This window comes from Teleopsis dalmanni, chromosome 2 (genome assembly GCF_002237135.1).
Source record: "Teleopsis dalmanni isolate 2A chromosome 2, ASM223713v2, whole genome shotgun sequence".
Taxonomy (NCBI): Eukaryota; Metazoa; Arthropoda; class Insecta; order Diptera; family Diopsidae; genus Teleopsis; species Teleopsis dalmanni.
The window spans coordinates 11,363,352-11,384,399 of record NC_051847.1 but is presented as its reverse complement, the minus strand read 5'-3'; the positions used below and the strand labels follow the sequence as shown (position 1 = coordinate 11,384,399).

The 21,048-nt window shown below is 30.0% G+C and overlaps 1 protein-coding gene across 4 annotated transcripts in view; it reads right to left on the bottom strand.

Annotated features, from left to right (window-relative positions):
- Window positions 1–3,702: 3,702 nt before the first annotated feature.
- LOC119682759 (putative uncharacterized protein DDB_G0277255) overlaps window positions 3,703–21,048 on the bottom strand; it is a 53,170-nt gene continuing 35,824 nt past the window's right edge. For 3 of the 4 annotated variants that reach the window (XM_038096263.1, XM_038096262.1, XM_038096264.1), the window contains exons 4-6: window positions 8,020–8,478; window positions 7,887–7,953; window positions 3,704–7,828 (exon numbers count right to left, since the gene is read on the bottom strand). In XM_038096263.1, coding sequence (XP_037952191.1) covers window positions 4,074–7,828; window positions 7,887–7,953; window positions 8,020–8,478 — 4,281 coding nt within the window. In that variant the 3' untranslated portion in view covers window positions 3,704–4,073. Of the gene's footprint in view, window positions 7,829–7,886; window positions 7,954–8,019; window positions 8,479–21,048 lie in introns of all 4 variants that reach the window. The other variant, XM_038096261.1, reaches the window with a different exon arrangement.

The window sequence follows — 21,048 nt, the reverse complement described above, 5'->3', positions numbered from 1 at the left end:
AACTAATGATTTAATAATTAAAGTCAATTATATTATAAATTTATACTATAACTTCAAGGCTATATAATATAGGAATACTGTTAGCAGATAGACTTTTAGACAAGATAGACTTTGTCAACCACAATACAAAATAGTGCAATAATTATAAAACAAACAAAATTGTTCTCAAAATAAAGAGAAAGAAAACTGCTTCAAAGTATCGACGATCAACAAGCGATTACATTTATGTATTTAATATTATCGATTTCTTTAGTTCTCTTTGTAAAGATCACCTATAAAATTGAAGACGAACAAGTAGAGAAACTTAACTCACGCATATACATATTCAACCATGAATATTTCATTACATATAAGCAAGTATATCACACGCATATCTCTAGTTCGAATACAGTGATATACGCGAAGACTTTTCGAACACATGTTAGTCATTTTTATAAGTTCCATGACTTATAAAAATGACACACTTCCTTTGCTGTCTGCTAAAATTACAAGGGTTGCTAATCTTCTACAGAATTTTCAATATATGCTCATTTATCACAATTGATTACATTTCCCTCTACTGAAAATTGTTCAGAAAAAATTATTTTCATCTTTGTTGATGTCATTCAGAAAAGTGTTCCGCAAACTTAACACTTTCGTATGAGTAATTTTTCCGAACAAACCCAGCACACAAATTTATAAGAAAACGATTTAGACCTCATTCGATTTCTAAGGTTTTAAAAATAAATTTCGATAGGAAAGTTAAATAGTTTTTAAATCTAAATTTATTTAAAATATAATAATTAAATAATGATAATATATTTTATCTTAATTTTGGAATACTAAGTATGTTATATAAAATAGGTTATATTTTTTTTAAACTGTCTATATATATTATTATTTGTAAGTTCTAAACGAACTCAATAATTGCTAATAATGGACTACTGTCAAACCATCAATTCTTTTATTCTATCTTTAGTAGCAAATATTCGAATGCAAATATACTTTAACATCAAAATGCTCGATCAGATTGAATAATATATGTTAGATACCGTTTGCTATTAGAGAATATTCCAATTTTTGCTTATTGGGAAGGCGCAGAAACAAAAATCTTCTTCATAAGTGTGTGCTTTTAAATGAAAAATTATGTTTTCGATATTCACAGAAGAAGAATTAGACTATAAATTTCCTCAGAAATGTCACTCATTCGAATTGGTAAAAAAATTAACATAAAAAAATACTTAAGAATAAATGATAAAATAAATTATTTTAGTGTTATACAATGGTGGATATATCATTGTAATTAGAAAATAATAATCATAGTTTATATACAACTAAAGGTACTATAAATTAAAATTCGTACCTATTTAAGAGTGATTTCTAGTCTGAAATGTGAAGAAATGATGTTAAAGGGATTGGTCTAATTTAAAATCAATTTGAGAACCTTAAAATTTTTTTAATCCATTTTTGGTGAAAATTATATTGTAAATAGTTTTTGCGAAAATGTTCATTCTACCGCAGTCTTTGCCGCTGCTTTCGATTAAAACACCCAATATAAATAAATATTTAAAAAAAAAATTAATAAATATTTAAAAAAAAAAATAAATAAATATTTAAAAAAAAATAAATAAATATTTAAAAAAAATAAATATTTAAAAAAAAATAAATAATTTTAAACTGCGGTTTTTACTTTATTACATAAACTAGTATTTTATTAAATGTGTTAAAGATTTTAATAATTAAAGCATTTTTGAAAATATTCCATACATATACATTTATATAAAAATCTAGTAAATTTAATATAAAAATTAAGTGATAAAATTTTAGAAAACAAGTATTTATTATACGTCAATAAATTATTTTGTATCATTTCATTTATTTTTAATATCATTATTGAGATAACAAAAATATAAATTATTTTGTTTAATCGGTGTAACAAGGGTTAAATTTTTTTCGTATACATAACTATTTATGTATATAATAATTATTTATTATATTTAAGTAAAATAATATACAAATATCAAACAATTAAAATATTTTCGAAAAATCATTTGAAATAATTATATATTTTTGGGTTTCTGTCTGCAAATAATATAAAGTCAAAAATCTATTTTAACATTAAAGTTTGAGTATAGGCAGGTAGGTGATAAATGAGAACTGCTTTTATTGTTCTTATACAATATCTGTAATATATAATATTATAATCAAAGACAGCTCATATATATACAAAGCATATTAAGTTTTAATTTTGTCTTTGATCTTCCAAGTAGATGTACATACAACAATTTGGAGAGGGATCACGCTTTTCGTTTTCGTAAAAACAGCTGATTTTGATACATATGACTCATAATATGATTATATTACCATATATGAACCCAAAAATAATGCTATTAACATGTGATGAATATCATATAATAGATCTGTCGTGATTTTATTTCGATATATTTGACATTGATTTTGAATTTTTTATATGCATATGGTATATAATATAATAGTTATGCCGTTATTTTTGTCAGATATCAATAATATTAGTTTTGTATCCAGCATATATTTTAATTTGCTAATTTATATCCAGCGTTTGTTATCATGTCGTCAATGGTTGCATAAACTATTTTTTCATTAGTACAAATTATAATGCGAAAAGTTCAATTTATACATACAGCTACAGATATAGAATTTATGATTTTAATAGGCGGCAAGCATGTCGTCCAAACACAAAATTATACTAAAATTTAATAATAAGCTATATTAAGACTATTTTGATTTAGAAAGAACAGATTTTATTTGATATAATCTATGTATGTATCCTTCAGGCTAGTTACCACCAAACAATTTACATAAATATTTACTGATGCTATTCTTATATAAAAATTGTAATTAATTTTCAACAAAATCATATGTATTTGCTATTTATACAATATGCTAGAGACTTACTTTCTAGAGACTCTTAATCAATAGCATGACTTCTACTAAAACACCATTTTAAGTTTTATTACTGGTTCCAAATTATTTTAAATTCTTCGCGTTAAACAAGGTAAAACCTAATAAGGATATAACCTAACCTTACCTATTAAATATATAATATTATCAATTGAAAGCGTTACCTCTTTATAGATAAAATAAAAATTCCGAATCAAATTCTTATTGTTCTAAATATTATTATTTAAAAATCAATGAAATAATTAGAAAATAAGGAATAATTAATTTCTAAACTCTTATTCTTTTAATATACATTCTAAACTACATAATAATAACAATAAGAAGCATGTCTGTTTGATTTGGTTCTTTTCAGAGATCAACTGCTTTCTACAACTTATGTTAATTAGTACAACATCGAAGAAAATTTATATCGCAGGTTTAAATCGTATAAGCATTTTGGGCACATATAAGTTTTTATATCTTGTCATTATCAGATAGAAAGATCAACTTTTATTATTGATTGTTACAACAGCGCAGTCAAAATTTGTTTAAAAGTTCAATTTCGTCTCCAGGTATAAATTTAAATAAATAAAAAATATCATTTCACTGCAATAATAAATAAATTATATTCTATAATTTTTGTTATACCAGTGAGCATCTATAAAAATATGGAGCAATAGTATATTGATTGATATAAAGCAGTTCTCTCTACAGTAGTTGTATATTATCATCAATTAGTACAGCAGTTGTATTAAATTTCCACTTTAAATAATTTTCATATTATTGTTTTATTTTATATTGTTTGTTAATAAATTTATGCTAAATTAGTGATATTAATAATTATTTTTTAAATTTTATACTAGTTAGAATGGTACACAAGTAATTTTCATAAAAGCAAAACTTAAATTAGAATTAAATTTTTTTTCTGTGGTCCGAGTTAAAATAGATTTTTTAGTTCAAAATTGTAATTACAATGTTTTTACTCTTCAATATCAGATATTCTCCAGCCACTTTCCTCTACTCTTCGATCCTATTAACCGCGCATTCCTATTGACTGCAAAGTTTAGTTGAAGGTGCGCACCTGCACAATACTTTATCACACACAAATTTTGTTTTAAGTTGTCTGTCTATCTCATTCTCTCTCCTGCCTTAAATCCTATTGAATTGTAGAAGATTCATTTAAAAGCCTCTTTAGCTCTTTGTTCCCATTCAGCGCGGCGCTGATGTATGCCTTTAAATTCGCTAACAGTTGCTGAACGCTCAATCGCCTTACTGCCACCGACACTGGTCGATGTACTGATATTATGGGTTTCTGCAGGTTTCAAGTAATTCATAGATTTTCGCTCAAGCGTTCCTTTACTGGTGGTATTGACACTATTATTATTGTTACCAATGCTAGTTACGCTCATATTACTAGAGATGGCACGAAAACTACGCGCTACAGGCAGGGCACTTTTGTTTGTTGGTCCAGCGCTGGTAGTGGTATTTCCATTGTTATTATTGTTGTTATTGTGAACGGTCAATCCATTTTTATTAAGAGGGCCGCCGTTGCGAAAATCGGCTACAGAATTGCGATTGCTGTTGTTGGCATGCGCATTTGAGGTTGTCACTGTTTTACTGGAGCTGGTAAGGGTTTCTCGTTCCACATTTACTTCAGGTTTTGATAATTTGTCCAGCTTTTCTTCGCTGGCAGAATGATTCTCTTTATCGCTGTCTACGTTCTGTTGTTGAGTAACAAGCTGTGAAGAGTGTTGTTGTAGTTTCTTCAAAGTATTACCGTTTGAATTTAAATTGTTCACCTGTGTACTATTGCCATTTGTGGTGTTGTTATTGATAATTTTGGTAGATGCAACAGCATTGCCATTATTTTGCATTATTTTTTCTGCTAAAGCGCTAATATCTTCATCCTTAACTTTAAGAGAACGTCGAGCAAATACTTTAATAAGCTCGGGAGTGCCATCTTCTTTGCTATTACCGCTGCTATTGTTATTAAATTGGCTTATTGGTATGCTACTATTACTAGTTGCACCAAATGATTTTTTGCGCAACATCACTGTTTGTTCCAGATTCGGTTCAGATTTGGTTGGACTGCTAACAATATTCTCAGGTCGCTCTTCCGATTTAGTTATTGATTTACGAAACACAACTTCATCGTTAATTGATTTCTTACGTTCATTACGGATTTCTTCGATTTTTCGTACTGTTTGTGCCTGTTCTTCTTGTAGAAAGAGACGTTTCCGGTGCTGCAGAGAAATTCTCATATCAGTTAAAGTTTGGTAACCTCTATTGGCACCATCTTCTGTTGTAAGACTTGGTATTAGATGTTCTTCAGAAGGCAAACCTGCACTGCTAATCTGTGGTGTATACGTTTTCTTAACTGGACTCTTTGGCGGTAGGTCACTATTGCCATTGGAGTATATTTTGAAATTATTTTGATTGATTGAGTTGTCAACACTTGTTGCTTTAGTAGAATTTGTTATTGCAGATCGTTTAGAATCTAAGCTGCCATTGTTACTCGCCCCATTTGACGTGGAATTGTTAATAACGTTATTACGTTGTTTGGTCATATTAGTGTGGTTAAATGCAGTGGGTGTTGTTACTGTAGTTGGACTAATAGCCGTACTTTGCTTAACGGCTTCATTGCAGCTTTTATTGGTATTGCTTTGCTTGTCTGTAACCGCTATCTTAGTAAAAGTGTCATTACTGTGAGGAGGACTATTTGAATTGACGATAAAGCCCTGATTACTATTAGAAATATTTGAGTGAGCTTGACGATTAACTGCCTCAGTAATACCTGTAAATCCGGTAGATGTATCACTTGTTGGCGTTTTAGACGTACGTTTATTTATTTCTACACTTTCATTGCTATCGCGTCTTGTGCTCAAATCATCCATACTTGACGATTTCGATGAAACTATGTCTTTACTGGGAGAAGTTTCTTTAATGTTTTTAGCTAAAACAATATTTGTTTTAGCCATACGCGCAGGATCCACTCGATTTAATTGAATTTTCATAAATTCCGGTATGTGTGTGCCAATATCATCAGCAGCAGTATCTGTTAAGCTCATATTGCGCTTAATCGACTTAATATTAACTGGAGTTTTGTTGCCCGTTGTTACTGGTGCGGACTTGCGCTCCAATATTTCTTTGGTAGTAGCTTTATCACTAGTGACAGTAGTAGCATTATTACTAATAATGATTTTTTCACGCAAAGGCACTGCTGCAGTGGTTGGTGTCATTTTTTCTTCCACGTCTGCGGTGCAACCTTTTAATTCCAAAACCTTTGGACGTGTCTTCTGCGGTGACGGAACCTTAGTGTAAGATTGTGCAGCAATAACTTGCTCTGAGTTTATTAGCGATTCTAAGGGGTTATCGTTGTACACAGCCGATTTCCGCAGCACGCTGACGAATGGTGATGTCACTATCATATCAATATTTTGTTCTATTTCGTTAATGTTCATGTTGCAACTATTTGTGGGTGATATTTGCGGCAATCCAGCGTTTGGTGCGAGAAGTCCGGCTGCTGAAGGCACAACAACACTTTTGGTATGTCCGAGCGACACATTATGGGCAGAATTTGTACGTATTGTGTTCGGTTTGATTAAATTATTATCATTTATTTCAAAGCCCAGAGATACGCTCTTATCTGGAGGAGATGGCGTGCCATGGTAAGCCTTTTCTTTCATTATAAACTCATTGTAGGTGGGTACAGATAAATTCAAGTTCAAAGATAAGTCCGGTAAGCTCGGCATATTTGACGATGTTGTTGTCTCCCGATTTTCATTATAGGTACGGAAACTTCGCGATTTTTCTACAAGTTTGCGTTGTTTCTGTTCAAAGTCCCGATAATTTATTTCACCACCAGATACACTTTCTAACGAATTCGTGGAAGCACGCGCAACAGCATCATTGGAGCGCGAGATTTTTTGTTGAAATGCACTAAGACCAACAATTTTAGGTTTCTTTTCATAATGCTCCAACTTTTTTGGGGATGACTCATTGCTGCCAATCAATTGTGAAGCTCTTATTTCGCGTATAATCGATGTAGATTGAAAAGTGTCAGAAGTGGTTGGAACAGATAAAGGATTACTTGTAGTTGCAGCAGCTGTTGCTGCCAGGTTGTCTGCTTTAGTCTCCGCTGTTTTTCTTTCTAGAGTTTTTTCACCTTCTATGTCTTGTGGCAAATATCTTTGACGAGCGGCAGGACCAGATTTTGGTTTATGTGCTTGATTAATAGGTGTTTCCCTTGCTGCTGTGCTATTGCCTAATGTTAATTGATTTGGTGGAAACGAATTCATCATAGCATTTAATCCATTAGCACCTTCATAAACAATTTCTCGTTTAATTTCTTTACGCGTTTCTTCCACATTCTGTACGTAATTAGTGGCACTACGAGATTTCTTCATAGCGCTACCATTCCCAGAACTTAGTCTTTCTGTTGTGTCTATATTAGATATAGAAATTTGCAATTTCTTCGGTATACTTTCATTTGAATCCAAAACTTCATCTGCTGATTGCATTTTTGAAATTGAACGTTTCGAGTTTCGTTGCATTAAACGACGAAGAAAACCACTTTCTGCAGTTTCAAGGGTTGCCATATGTTCGGTTTCTTGTTTCTTTACAATATTATCGTTGTGCGTTGGCGCAACGATTTCCTTGGTATCAAAAAGTGAGTTTGCTTTTGCAGTAAGTGCACGTAGGCCAAACATAGTTGAACTGGTTGCAGTATTTGTTGTAGATGTAGCACTAGTGTTGACCTCTTGTATCTTCTCGGATTTAGAGTTTCTTACTAAACTGCCACTCGATTGTGCAGTAATCGCTGTGCTTGCTGAAATGGTATTGGCAGTGTATTTAGTTTCTTCGGCGTGTTGGTCTAACAATTTTGTATTTACGCCAGGTGGGAGAGAACGTGTTTTAGCTTTGGCATCATCTGCATTATAAACCATCATTAAATTATTTGTTGTAATTTATTAATATAAAATACGTACCAACACAGTCCAAGTTACGCTTGTTGTATGTTTTGGGTGTCTCCTCAATGGCTTCAGGTATGGAAGTCTAGCATTGAAGAAGTAATGATCATAAAGAACATAATGACAAAAAATAATCAAGTTAGTAAGTTACCTCTAGAGTACGTCTGTGATGTCGACTGGGTCCCTTCTTTTTTGTTGGTCTAACAGCCATTTTATGCTTTGCAGCTGCATGTGATAATCTTTGCCAATTGGAGTCAAACAGATCGACTTCATCATTAGTAATGCCAAAGCTATCACTGGTTGAGCGTCGTAATAAATCTGTTCGTCCGTGGCGATATATGCTCTGAACTGATGAATTCGAAATATTGGTCGATGTTGCATTTGAAAAATCATCACAATCTGTGCTAGTCATGCTCAATAAACTTAACGAGCATAATTCACTATTGTTGCTAACATTAGCGGGCGTGGTTGTGTATTGTACAGTGGCGCTTGATTTCCGTTGTTGCTCTGCTCGTCTTTGTGGTGATGCAGGACTGCGTGGCAAACCCAAATCTTCATCAGAAGCATCTGGACGATTGCGACGTTTACGTAAAACATCTGCGAGTTCAGCCTGGAAACAGAAAAATTAAATTTAATAAAAATTAAATAAAGACAAACCATTGATAAAGAAATTATTGGATAATTCGTATTAAGTAAAGAATTGCAGAATACATATATTTACAATGTAACTAGTACGCGATTAGAATTAATTATTTGGATATACCCATGTTTTCCAACGAAAGACGAACCGTGCTCTAAAGCAACTGCGTCCATTCCGATTATCACTGCTCGATGAATTTATTTTTACTTTTTGTTTAAAATCAATCATTTTCATTTTGAATAAATAATGTCGCTGAAAAAACTCTAAACAAACATTTTTTATGAATTTAAATTTTATGAATGTTTAAGTTTATTTGTAATTTTTTGTTGATTAAAAATTGGATTTTTAATGAAATGAATACACTTTTGTAATGCGGAGAAATAATAAAGGATAATTCTAGAGTGAAAGAGCACAGATATGTTCTATCATAACGGATTTAAGGCTCATTTCAGATGTGATTGGATCTGGGTCTGGTATTGTATTTTTTTTCCACCTAATTTTGTAAGAAAGCTAACTGGCTGCAGCGCAAAATAAATGCGCCGATGAAGATTGGATACATATCCGACGTTCCGATTGCAACGATCAGGGATTTTGCTGGTTGTAGTTAGCAGTTTGATTGAACTCAGAAGAGTTGTAATGTGTTTTTTTTTTTAGAGATAACAATTGAGATAACAAAAATTGTCAAAATTTTACATCGTTTTTAAAACGCTGTTTATTTTTAGTATAAGCTTCTTTTCGGGTGAAGATTGGATAAAATCTACCTACTTTAAAAATGTTTTCATAGTTTGCAATCCATACTTTTTTCTCCAAGGTTTTAAAATTTGAATCTTATACGATTCGACAGGTAAAAAAAATGTGAATAGATTATCTTATTGTTATAATAAAACATAAGAGCGAATAACTAGGAATAATTTTTTTAGGTTGTATAGGTGGTAAGCAGTTACGTACATATTTGTAAAACAGTTGATAATACATTATTGTATTATAACAATACACAAGATAAATGTGATAATACTACAAAAATTGAGTATATTACAATATACATATTAAACAGAAATATAGGTTTTTACAAAGAAATAAAGATATTGGATTTTGATAATCAAAAAATGAAATTTTTGAGAATAAAAAATCTAAAGCGAATTGTAAAGGGATTGTAATTTAAGTAATTTTAATTAATAATAGATTTATTAATAAAACTCTGAAAACTCAAGAATATAGTTTACTACCGGTGCATTACAGCAATGAAAAATTAAAGAAACAGAACATTATTAATATTATACATTTAAATATTTTTGTGACAGTTCTGGATGTACTGCGGGTTTGAAGATATATTGTACGATCAAAAACTACACGTAAATATATGTATTGAAGGGACCTGAGAATACATATGTACTATTTCTCAATAACAAACATTATTTGCTAAAAGTATCAATAGGATATTGATATATCCACTATGGAGTACAACATGCATAATTATTTGTGAATGTGAATTTATTTGCAATAGATGCAAGTTATAATAAATAAATATATAAAGTTAAATAATTTGTAGATCGCTCTCTCATAGTTTTGATATGAAGGAACGAAGGATTTCTTAAGTATTAAGATTTACATAATTTGTATTTATATAAATTTAAAAAATTTATATGTAAGATTCAAACATTTTTTCCCCCCACTTCACAACGTTTCCATACAAAAATGATCAATTACAAATTTTACTTTATGATTTCCGTAAGGAAATATCCATAAAATATTGTCAGTTTAATAAGCTCAATAATACACAGATGTATCTTATAAGAGTTATAAGTTATAAGAGTGCTGCTTCTTACCGTAAATGACAATTTTAAATTATTATTAGGCAATTTAATTGAAGTTGCTGTTCCGGCAACCATTGTTTTTATAGTTCACAAATAACTTAATTGAAGCAATTTACAACAATCAATATATGGAAGCCGATATTACTCAATTGATGCTGCAAGAACTCACTAATGATAGAGATACGACACAACACTACTTCACTAAATGAACTTCATTTTTGCGGACGGTTTGAAGTGTACGCGACAATGTGCAATAGGCGACTGAAGAGCTGTTCTAGGGTAAAATGCAGTCAAGTCCCACATTTCAGTTATGCTACTGTGGATAAAGTAATTGACAACAAAGATAGAAAAATTTAGCTACGAACCTCGTACAGAAAACAAAAATAAGATACAAAATCTGTTCTTTGTCAAATAAAACAAAATTAAAAAAGTGAACAATTAAAACTGACAAAAAAAAAGAAGGAAGGAAGAACACCTTTAGGTAAACTAAACATGAACTAGTAATATTTTGTTTCTGTGTTTATGATGTAATGTAACTACCTATTGTAGGCTTTAGCCTGTGGCAAGGTGACCCATGTTGTGTCTAAGTCTATTGCCTGCCTGTCAAAATTTCAGTTCATCGGCTGCAATAAGAGAACATCCAGATCTTATGCAGCACACGACTTTTGTATACAAAATGCGTTTCTAAACAAAAAGAATTTTCTATTTTGGGCAAAGCCTTAAGCAGCACGAATGCACATAGTATTTGTATCTGTGAAATAGCTGTATCTCAATACACACTCCACTCGTATGTGCAATGATTTTGGTCATATGGCAACATATGGTATTTTTCCTACTTAGTATTTCCAAAGGCTTACTTACTGTATGCAGCATGCAATTAATGTCATTTCAGAATTTTCTGTTTATATTTCGGTTGTGACAAATTTGTTGCATTTGTTCCTTGATGGGATTTGGGTGTACGTTTTCTCTATATACCCTGCCTGATTTTGGCAGTTGGTGCGTGCTTTTTTGTCTTTTTAGCTTAAAAGATGTTAGGACAAGCAATACATGAAATGAAAATTAAATTTTTAGTTTACTCTCTTCGTTAGCAAGCGATACATATGTCCTAATTTGGGTCAAAGACCTTTCCACAATGTGAATACGATTCACAGGCTTACAATAGACTTCCATTAAATGAAGAAATTTATTAAAGGGAAATAATTTGATGAACTTTTTAAGTGCGATGAACTTGAAAATTAAGATATCAAAACAAAACTCATTAAAAAAGTGTTAATAAAAATAAACCAGAATGTGAAGTATACTTAAAAAAGGATTGAAGTCAGAATAAAATACTAAAATAAACATTTTTACGAGTTAGTATTCTCCACTCGTTTTTTGTTCATTCAATCATTTAGAAATGGATAGGCTTAAATCAGTGTCTTGATTTTTGGGTGTTCTAGCCAGTTGTACGATTTGAAGTATGGGAAATACTATCCACATTATTGTTATTAGTTAATGAAATTGTATTTTTCTTTTCTTTTTTTAATAACTAAATCAATTACTATAATTGATTGGTAAAAATGTATTTTAAGAGATATGAAAGTAAACAGCAGTTTCTTTCTCTTCATATAAAAAAAAGTAATAGAAGGATTTACTAAAATGATTGCAATATTTTCTTTTTCTTCGTAAAAAGACTGATTATGTTCATTATTATTTATCTGATATGTAAGTTCATTTGATATTTTATGAGTAGTTACAGATACGTCTTGTTATCTATTAGCATTAGAAAACACATATAAAAAAGTACAAATATCAGATAGAATTTTGAAAAAAATGGAAAGAAGTTGAACTTTAAACAAGATTATCCTCATCACTTGCGAGGTCATTAGAATAACTATCACTACAAGGTTGTGTTTATTTTGCAGCTTTCATTTCTAACTTGTACTATAATTTAATTAAACTTGTAGTATACTATAATTTAATTTAATGTTTATAAACCAAAATTTTGGGTTTTCACAACTAATTCCTAACTCTTGAATTATGCTCTATCCCCTCTATTTATATAATTTTTGCGTTCCAACTTTTCACTTGTATCTATTTTGCTCTAATTCGGCTATTCATATCAGTCTTGGGGTTCAGTATTCTTTTTTTTAAATCTTCTGATTTCTGGTCAACCTTTTCCTTTGGTTGACCATTTGGTTCATTTTGGTTTGGGATAAACATTGCTTCGGTCATCTTCATATTATCCTATCATAAGTATGAATATAGTAATATGTGTATCAACATATAATTTTCACAGTGCGTTTCGCTTGAATATATAAAGATAGTTTTTGTTTCTTTTGCGTAAATTCTGGCTTCACTTGTATATTATAAATACTATACTATTTCCATGCGATTCCGGGACATAGGTAGTTTTTTTTTGATAAAGAAAGTTTTTGTTGATACATCCAAAACACAATAAAAAATTATTAAGACTGTTTCGGAATATTTGGTAAAGCGGATTGCTACGGAACCTTAGCTATCATATAGTAGTAACATCAAGAACAGTGACTTAGGAAATCGAATCAAATATAAAAGATTCACCTGTGGTTGTAAGTAGAGAAGATCAATACATAGTAGAGAATATCTCAATATAGATGACCAAACTATTTTATAAACAGAAACGAAAGCACAGATTATATTAAGTGTATCAAATTAATAGAACAACAAATTAAAATGATTTTTTTGAAAAAACTTCTAGAAAAAGCATACACCCAAAAGATATGAGGAAGTACTTTATAATGTATTATCACTTTAAGTAAATTAATGTTTATCGTTAGTAAAGGTTGTTATAACTAATATACAATAGAATCACATCTTTTGAGAAGTGGTATGTATGTTGAATAAATAGAACTATACTTACTTTCAGGCAGAAATGGAAAAAAAAATTTAGATTATTTGTCGTTAATCGAAATATTCGAAATATATTAAAACCAGTGCTATAAAGGTTATATTTAAAGCAAAGGATTAATTGTTGAAACAGGTAACAAAACAATCTAAATTTGTCAAGTATACTCAGCTGTTGTACCAACACGACACAAAATGAATAAGGTGAATATGTCCATATCCGCAAAAAAATAATTATCGTAACAAAAAGGATTGTTTGAAAAATTTAGAGTTTTTCTAACCCTATATTGAAATAGGTAGAAGAAGGTCATTTCAGACAATTGCTATTATATCACATCAAATACTTTGAATATTATTTATTTTCATATCCAAAATAGTCTATTACTTAAGTATCGGGCTACTAATTGCTTAGTTGATTGAAATACAAAACAAAAATTCTTTAAGTATTCTTTTAATAAAATAGTTCTCTAATATTCCGACTATCTAAGATAGTCATCAGCAGGGAACAAACAAAATATATAATAAATAATGAAATGCTTTATTTCTATAATTAACCAAATAATTTTATTTTTAACATTTGAAAAGGATCAGTTAAAAAAAAAACAATAGATTTTTATATTTAACCTTGACTTAATCGTGACTTGACTAAGTATGTATGATAACCACATCGTATTCTTTTTTTAAGGCAACACAACTCTAAAGAATTGTTGTACATGGGGAATACTATGCGCGCGAATCTGATGGTGTGTTGTGCCGGTAAATTGTATTGGGTTTATAAATTATAATCCACGGAATTCCGTTATGAAATAATGATGACTACATCCTCTAAACGATGAAAATCGTAGCTTGAAATTATTGTGGTGATTATTCAAGGTATATACTTTGCATACTTCATGAATTTTTGAAAGTATTTCTTTTTCATAATTGCAGTATTTACCAAACAAAATCTAATGTACGCATAAGCACCTATATAAGTTATTGTAATCGTTGAACGGCTTAAAGAAACATACATAGATAACAATCACAGCACACGACTGACTATAATTTCAATTAGTTTAATGGCAGCAACTCCCACTTTGTAAATAACAGTGGCAGGAACAGTTGCTATCGTTAACATCCAGTTCACATTTCTATCACTTGAGCATTAATCAAACAATTTTATGTGTTGAAGGAAACAAATTTCAAGATCCAAATTCAAATTGAAGACAGCAAATAGAGGAATAACACGTTTTAAAAACACATTTTTCGTTGTTTTTATGTCGTCACAGTTTTAATAATATTTGACTTTGACAGATAAACGATAAATATTATATCATCTGAAATGAAACCTGTTACCTGTTATAGCCTCTTATAGCCAGTTCCACACATTTTTTCCAAAGAAAACAATTATGAATGCATTTTGCTTAATTGCAACCGTCAAATGACAGGCATTAATAGACTTAAAACGCTATCAAATGTTAAATTATATTGCATGATAAATGTGAAGAAAAGCACGCTAATTAGTGTCACATCGAATTTTTGCAAGGTCTATTAAAATTAATAAATAAAATTTTATATGCAAGCAAGTCTATGAATAATAATGTCAAAATGTTCAAAATTAACCTCCTTTGTATTTTGATAGATGCAAAACACCTACTGTGCAACCTAAACATGAAAGTTAGATAAATAGTCGCAAATACACTATAAAAGATGTTGGGTACCAAAAGTTCTGAGAGCGATATAAATCAACAAATGTCGAAAAATGTAGAGTTGGTGGGCATGAATTTTAAAGTTGAAATATGTAGTCTGCTACAGACAAACTACAATAGTTTTGCATGATAATTAACTGTATTTAACGAAGAAAAAGGATACGTTGCTTACTCAACTAACACATTGTTCAATTACAAAACTACACAGAAAAAAATAGCCTATCAAAGGTACTGACAAAGTCGCATTGTTGTATATAGTTTTATGAAATCCGAAACTTCACATAGAATATTATTCAGTATATCTAATGTAATCCTCAAACCCATGTACCAAAAATCCTTCTATCATTCGTGTACAACCTTTAGCTATATTTTTGCAATGATTTCTAATGTTGATACAGTCTTCAAAAAAAGCTCTACTTGGAAAGTATTGAAAGATAGATTTACATTTATAATTTCGGTATATATTCACATCACCTCTATACCCTATATATCTTTCACATACGATTCTTTCACTGTTTTTTTTTCTTAATGTTAAACAATACACTAACTCGTCAACTACAAATGGTTGCAAACTCAGATTGAATTAACAGATTGAAATAAAATTTTGACCACGATTTATTGAAAGATGAAATATTGAATTATTATCAAAGTTCAGTTATTGATGTATAGAACAGATGTCGCTCTGTGAAGTTAGTAACGTTTATGGGTAACATACTAAATCAATGATTCCATCATGTGTATATATAAAATTTCATATAATTTAAAATATTGAAGTCAAAGTTTGTATTATAATGGGTGTTATTAAATCTAACATATTTAGATTTTAATAAATGAAATGTAATGCTGTTTGAGCCAAATTATAATACTAGATTTATTGCAATTAAAACGCAGGGTTGTGTTAAAAGTATTAATTGGGATAATTTAGTAAACTTAATATGCGTTTCTCTCATACGAAAATCTATTGTGTATAGATTGAAGATAAGAAAAACAATATAAAGTCATAAGTTTTGTTTTTTTCAATACAACAATTTGACTAGTTTAAAAACCTACAGATTTAAAGTGACATTTCAATTTATTTAAAGGTAAAATTTATTTAAAACTAAAATTAAATTTTAAATAATTATTCCCCTTAACTGGTTTCATTGCTTCAACAAATTTTTTTTCAGTGTAGGCCGAATTGCAGTGAATTGAAAATCTATGATATTTTTTGTGCACCTTCACGTTCTTCTGTGTTAATCATGTGCCAAATGATTTATTCAGTAGCCTCGGCTTATGTTTGAAATCGTTTATAATTTTTGGGCCAAATAATTGCAACACCTAAAGCACGATTTGTGTAAATATATGAATATATTTGGTAGCTCTGCAGCTCCACTGCGCTCATAAGTACGGATATATGTTTCGTTTGCTTACACCATCTAAAGTCGGCTTTTGGTGAACTGCAACAACTTGTTTTAGCAAAAGTGTGTTAACAGAAAATATTTAACAACAACAATTGTCGGTGCATATTTCGCATTAGTTTGCTCGCCTGCATTTGCTGTAAATATTTATGAAGTCTTCATGGCAATGACTAGTCTCGAAACTTAAACGCTAAGCCTGTTTTCATGGCAGCTTTAAATCGTCTTCAACATAAATCATTGCTAGATAAGGTTGACATGTTACATCCAACAATACCACCAGACACTTGTGCCACAAACCGAAATTATACGAATACAATAGTCTCGATTAGCTAAGTCTAACTTAAATGAGATACAATCCCCTTGATTGTTAGTTTGGTGAATGAGGAAAATATTTTATTGTCGGAACGCAACTTAAATTTATTTAATGGGAAACGTTTGTGATGTGTGATATATTAGAGTAACAATTTATAGCAGCTGCCGATATCATGACTTTTTTCAGAGAATTAGTATTTAAGGCATTATATTATATTGAGTTAATTGTACGAGTAGTTGAAGTATTGCAAAAATAATATTTCTAAGAGTTAAAAGCATAACTAATTTTTGTTTCAAAATTTTATTTAACTCCTAGACAATATCTTTGTTCAGACAATATTTTAAAGTACTTTTTCAAAATAATAACTAATAAGCAGCTTGTTATTAATTAATTAATAAATTGCCTCTACTAGCGTTCAGTCAATCATACGAATTCATAATCGTCTGTACTACAAGGTTTGCTTTCAATCTTTGCGCGTGGATTAATTATTTTGCCTCTTATGTATATGCATATATACGAGTACATATGGGTATATACAATGAAAACCCATTCACTTCGTTTCTTTAATTTAATATATATTTTTCCTATTTTTTTAAGTTTTATGGACCTGCTCCAATAATTCATCACTTTGGTATACAAGCATATATTTTCTTTAATGTGCTGTTTTTGTTTTCCTTCGTCTGAATTATGAATGATTATGAATCTGTGTTTGCAATATAATAAAAATTAATTAATTTCCTGCTTTGGACAATTTTCTCGTAGATAAACTTAAGTTTACACGCACTTGGCTATTATTAACTCGTATTAGCTTAATTGCACATCAGCTCAGGACATTTTCATTCGAAGCTCATAGACTTTTCGCTTGCACTTGTCATTGCAATAAAAATAGTATCTAAAACGAAACTACTTGCTGGCTGTGTATCTTTACTATTGGCAAAGAGAAAAAACAACGGATAATGAATTAAAAATTAATTTAGAAAAAAACACAAAAAGAGATTGATTTAATTCCCAAGAAACTAGTCTAGTTACAGTTGCTTTCTACACGAACATATATATGCAGTGGTACATTCTATTAGATTGAGGTCATCGTATACTTTTTCTATTTTTAAAACACGCGATATTTTTATTCTTGTGGATAAAAACTAATAACCAGTTCGAGTTCTATAACTTGAAATGAGTAAAAATCTTATAAGATATTTAATTTGGATTGTAATGAGATTGCATTTTAAAAGTTTGTGGTTTAAGCACAGAGAATGCTGCTAATATTATTGGTACGAAAATGTTCAAAATGTACTCGTATATATATGTACGTCTATATGGTTATGGGAGTGTTGTAACTACCCACCGTATCAATGACAGACTGTTCCGATAAATAGAAAACTTATTTGAGCCTTGTATTAATAGAGCTACTCTCCTTTTAATCTTCTTTATTCTGCAGACATACTTATTCCGGAATTTAGAGTTTCTCTTATAATCTTTTTGATTAATTATGTATCATCCCTTAGGTATCAATTTAGAATATTTTTAGTTAAAGCGTAACAATACAACTAAATGTTTTAATTTTAATTATTAATAACGACTTTACTTATATGACATGAATAAAGCAAATGAAAGTAATAATAATAACAATATATGTAATAACAGTAAGAAGAATAAGGATACAAAAAACAATTAAGCTATAAACAAAAATATGATAGGAGAAACTGACATAGAAAAAAAAACAAGAGGGTAATAAAAAAAGTCGATAACTCCTTAACAAAGGATTGAGAATAAGAGAAGTGAGTTAGTGAGAACAAAATACAAATCCAAGGATATAAAAAGAACATAACAGCTACGACGAAGTGGTGATATAAGATGGCGTCAGTCAAATAAAGAATGAGAGTGAGAGAGTAAGAGAAAAAAAGAACAAGAGAGAGATAAGCAAGAGAAAAAAAGAAAAAGAAAAAGACAGACAAAAATCGCGAGAGATAGAAAGGGAAATGAGGAGAGAAAGAAGGGATAGAGATAGATAAAATGTGAGAGAGTTAAAGAGAAAGGAATAGAGAAAGATATAGACTAACATATTAGATCATGCTTAGGCATTATTCTTGATAAACAGATTCCAGTAAATTGCAGTTGAAAATTGTAATGTTTTTAATTAATATATCAACCTATTGATTATTTTTTTATATAATAAATAATATAATCATATAATATATATAATTATCTTTAATATAATTTATAAGTTTACTATAAAGATATACATTGAAAATGGCACATTCCATTTAAAGAAGTATTTAATATAACTCTGTATCAATTAGGAAGTTAAATGTTTACGCATTCATACACTTTTGTCATATTTCCGTGTAGTTAGCTGGCAGTTTAACTCTTATTAATTTAAATATACGCATTTCTTTGAGCTGAACACTGACTGATGTTATTAGTGCAGTGAAAAAGATTACTTCATAATTGATATTTAATGCATGACATTATTAATGTATAACTTAATTATAATAGTACATGTTGCTGAGATATTTCGAAAAAATATTAAATACTAAATAATTTAACGAATCTAAAACATTGGTTGATTAGCTTGACTATTGCTTTTACTTGTTGTTGTTGGGTTATGCTTCACATTAGTTATTTTAAACCCTACAACAGTAAGGTCAGAAGTATTTTTAGGACCAAGAGAAACAGAAAATTTTTAACTTAACAAACAGACTCTTGAGTTGATCACACACCTATTTATTATCGATCATATACTTCAATACAAATTCGAATAATCCAATCATATCTGATAATGATATATGACATTTTCTTGACAATTATTTAAAGAATTCTACGAACAATATTGTATCGGATTGGGAGACTCAAAGCGAAATTGAATCTTATCTACAGATTTATTTCTAGAAACCAATCGCTGGTATATAACAGACTTATGACAGTTTTTAAAACAGTCATAAATTCAATGGTATTAGTGGAATTACGTCTTAGCAGAATAAGAGCACTTTACGATTTCTATTACGCAAAAATAGGTTACAATGTCTATAGGCTTTTATAGACATGTGTAAATGTAAAAAAATTAGGTGATAATCATAGAATAAGTATTAATTGAAAAATAAAAAAAAATATATTTTTATTTGTTCACTTTAAAGCACTGGTAAAACTTTTTAATCAACAAAAACAACAACTTTATTTATCAAATAAATCTAATTAGTTTTTTTTTTAATTAAACACTTGACACAAGGAAATGAACACCGTCCAGATAGATACACGCGTGCAAAAGTCTCGATTTAAACTGATATACCAGAAGTCTAAAGTGGAGTTCAATAGCCATAAAAATACATACTAAATAGTGCAATAGTGGTTGTTGTTGTTGTTGTTGTTGTTACTGTTCAGTTTCTTCTTAGTCTAAATGTTGTTATTGTTCTGTGCACCTCGTATTAAAAAGTATGATTTGCTATGCTTGTATGTTAAACAGGCTGGAATCTTAAGAAGCTGCCACAATACAACATCAGCTTTTCTGTAGCCCCCCTCTTGGTAATGCTTTTAGTTTTCTTTGAAAGCCACTTGTTATAAAAGTGGCTCCGGCAGCAAGAAGAAGGAAGCCTTTGTAGTCTTCAACCATGAGCACCACAAAGTATGTGGCCAGTAAACCATGCAAGACTTTGAGTCTGCGGTTTTGTTGTTGTGGCTATTGGTTGCAGTCGTCGGTACAAAAATTCTGGTTCCCCTTGCTTTGTGCTGAGTATGTAATGCATTTTCTTCAATTTCTTTTTTCTATTCAGTCATTTTCTACGGCTTTTCTAATTTCAACTCTTTCGTCTGTAATACTCGAATTCATTTTCTTGTTTTTCCGTACCGTGCCATGCACTGTATGCGTCTGGTGCACTGTTAAGTCGATACGTTGCAGCTTGTGGCATTAAGCAAAAATCAATCAATCAATTTGTTGTTAAATTGAGTGATTTAGAAGAGTTTCTTCATTCATTCATTCATTTTTATTTTTCAATATAAATTCTGAAAATTGGTTATAGAATGCTTCTTTGCATGTTTCTTGGCGGATTTGTTTACAAATCTGGGAATTGGTGCATTGATTTAGGATTGAAGTGCTTTTCTTGTCGCATTTCAATTTAATTTTGAAAGATTTATTGAGTTTACAAAATCAAAAATTGATTTACTTTAATTTCAAAATAAATGGCCCACATTTAGAATATTGTAGATTTTTATAAAGTTTTGTTTCAAAGGAAAATGAAAAAATTGTAAAGAGCGTAATATACACACGTATTTTAATATATATAGTTCATATATAGTCTTTTATCATGCCTTTTCTACTGTGAAGGACAGAAGCTAGGAAAATTTTCAACAGTACTGAGAAGGTATTAAAAGGAATTGAGAGAAAAATGCTTTAGAAGATCTATGGTACTTTACAAGGTGACAATAAGTATAGAATTAGATGGAACGATGAACCATCTATGCAAAATAAT